Source organism: Micropterus dolomieu, linkage group LG07 (assembly GCF_021292245.1).
Source record: "Micropterus dolomieu isolate WLL.071019.BEF.003 ecotype Adirondacks linkage group LG07, ASM2129224v1, whole genome shotgun sequence".
NCBI lineage: Eukaryota > Metazoa > Chordata > Actinopteri > Centrarchiformes > Centrarchidae > Micropterus > Micropterus dolomieu.
The window spans coordinates 21,109,176-21,111,912 of NC_060156.1; the positions used below are offsets into that span (position 1 = coordinate 21,109,176).

The following is a 2,737-nucleotide window of genomic DNA, read 5'->3' on the forward strand; positions in this document are numbered from 1 at the left end:
GGGTACTCTGCTCACTGCCTCTATCCCTGTTTGTAGAGGGCGCCCAAAAAGAATCTCAAATGGGCTCAAACCTTACCTGGTTCTTACCTTCGTTCTCATGTACGTCAACACCACCGGCAATGCTTTGGTTCATGGAAGACCTGGGTCTCACTTAGCTAGCTTAGCTTTTAGTGTCCTATTCCTTCTCCACTGGTCTTGTTTTGAAGTTGGAAAAACCTAAATCTAGTTGGGAAACAACACTACTTTTTGCCTTTAGCTAAAAATCTCCCTCATCAGGTGATCAAATGGTTTATCTGGTGGTGGATGTGCTGCTAAGGGAACCTGTAATCCTCTCTCGATGTTGTTCGTTAGGCAGATTGAGCATGTTTGACAAAAGTTGTGAAACCTTTCATGAACCAGTGTCTTGCTTCACCACAATATTTCATTAGTGATACAGTTTTACAGCACCAGCCCTCTGTAGTTTTCTAGGACGGCTAAAAAAAAAATAAATAAAAAAAACACACACACACACACACACACCACAAAAAACACTGGATTCTTTTCCACCAAGCATCAGTAAAAAGAACTCCACCAAAATAAGTGACTGAAGAGAACTTTAAATCCAGTCTTAAAGTGTGGCTTTACAGCAATATTTATTAACATCAGCCTTCATATTAAAAGATGTCTACATTTCTGTGAGAACAAACAAAAACATATTTTAAATTCTTTAAAATCATTGATTGCAAAGAACAGTATGAAAACCTGAACTGACAAATCTAACATCATGAAGTCACATTAAGAAAGTATGACTCAACTTTGGGCATAGCTGCTTTAAAAACACTGGCGGGTTTTTGAAAGCCAAGGGCCAATCAGAAAGGTCCACCAACCTCACCGACACCCGCACTCATTCACCACCATGTCCTGGTAATGTCGCAGCACCACGTTGTCGTTGTTGTCGTAGTAGAGCATGGAGATTGGAGAGAGGCGGATGGGGACGCAGCCGGGTTGTGGCGTGCCGTGTGGGTCCAGGGAGTGCACCAGGGTCTGCAGGATGGCGTGGTTGGTGCCGTTCAGACTCTCGCTGAGCGGGAACGGGCACTCGCCGTGGCAGTAGTTGGCCATGTAGCCCAGTGGGGCGATGATCCAGTCCTGCCAGCCCACATCTCTGAAGTCAATGTAGAGGCGGCGGGCCTTGCACACGCTGCTGGGTGTCACCGGGAGGTGGACGGCGCTTCTTCGCTGTCTGGAGCGACACTGGTGGGGGTTGAGGGACACGGCCACCAGTGAGGCCTGGATCAGTGGCAGGGTGAAGGTTGATTCCAGTGGTAGAGAGTTCCCAGGGTGAAAAGGAAGAAGGTCTTCTGGACCTGTGCTAAGAGGTAGCAGCTCTAAAAGTAAACCATAGTTGCGTCCCGGTTTGCGCCAGCTCTCCGACAGCGAGGTGAGGTCCATGGTGATGGAGGTGGGCTCAGGCTGCAGCTGGACTGACTGGGACAGCAGGAGTCTGCGGTTGGCGTGGGGATTGGCTCCCCTCAGCGTGGCTCTAATCACTTTATACAGAGACACGCTGAGGGCCCGGGGGCCCTGCAGGAGGTCTGCAGAGCTGAAGGGCTTCCAGTGGAACTTGATTTCCAGCTGAGCCAGAGACAGCAGCTCCACAGGCTGCAGGACGGACATGTTGAAGAAAAGCTGCTTCTCCAGACAGGCCTGACAGCTGCTGCTCCAGCCAGACACCAGCCTGCCTGCAACACACCAGCAGGGAGAGGAGAATTTTAACTGGGACATTAACGTTTGGCAGGGGTTCATCTGGTATTTTTTTTTTTTTTTTTTTTTTTTTTTATTTAAGTGGAGACAGGAAGCATGATAATCTAAATCAGGGAGGAGAATAATTTGTCATGACCAATTACTTCTCTCTCAAACACACACAGTGGTTGAACTCACTGCATTTTTAGCCATATGAGCACATTTGCTGTTTTAAAAGAAATTCTGACAAGAATAAATTACACTGATGTGCTGTTATTATTTGCGCTGCCATGTCAGTGAATAACACCTTGATCAATAAATAGCCTAAAAGTGTGTTCTCTTTCTCTCATACCTGTGTGCAAATCTTGGCTGAACTTGTTTTTATGAACAAGGATGTGCCCAGCTTTGCAGACAAGCACAGTACAGAACCACAGCACACAATAAGGTAGGTTAAATTTTTTTACAGTTAAAACGTTTGTTTATTTAAATTGATTTGAAAATGTGCCACAGTCCCAAAACCTTTGAATGTTATTGGCCAAATGGAAAGGAATATTTGTGGTAGGCTACATGAGAATGATGAAGTCTGTCCAAAACTCCTCAAATAATTTACCATTTTCTATCCACTTTACTTCTTCACACTATAGTATGCAACCAGATGTACCAGGGTTGTCAACAGTTCTTAAAGCGGTTGGTGCTAGTGCAGTTTCACACATACTACTATTCAACCAAAGTTGAATATGTTTGATGTACTAGATTTTTATTTATGTGGAATAGGAAACAACATTTTAGGTGATGTTTAAGTCTGGTTTTATCTAAATACATTAATTACATTTATCATTTAAAGATGAATTGTGCAAAAAAAAAAAAAAAAAAAAAAAAAACCCCCACACACACACACACACACACACACACACACACACACACACACCACACACACACACACACACACACACACACACACACAGTAGCCATAGCTCAGTGCCCGTGAACCAGCTCCAGAAGGTTGTTCCTTGAT

General features: G+C 44.6%; 1 protein-coding gene across 1 annotated transcript in view; it reads right to left on the reverse strand.

Annotated features, from left to right (window-relative positions):
• Nucleotides 1-600: 600 nt before the first annotated feature.
• Nucleotides 601-2,737, reverse strand: part of gdf3 (growth differentiation factor 3) — a 2,914-nt gene continuing 777 nt past the window's right edge. Inside the window, exon 2 of the mRNA XM_046053781.1 lies at nt 601-1,721. Coding sequence (XP_045909737.1) covers nt 868-1,721 — 854 coding nt within the window. The 3' untranslated portion in view covers nt 601-867. The remainder of the gene's footprint in view (nt 1,722-2,737) is intronic.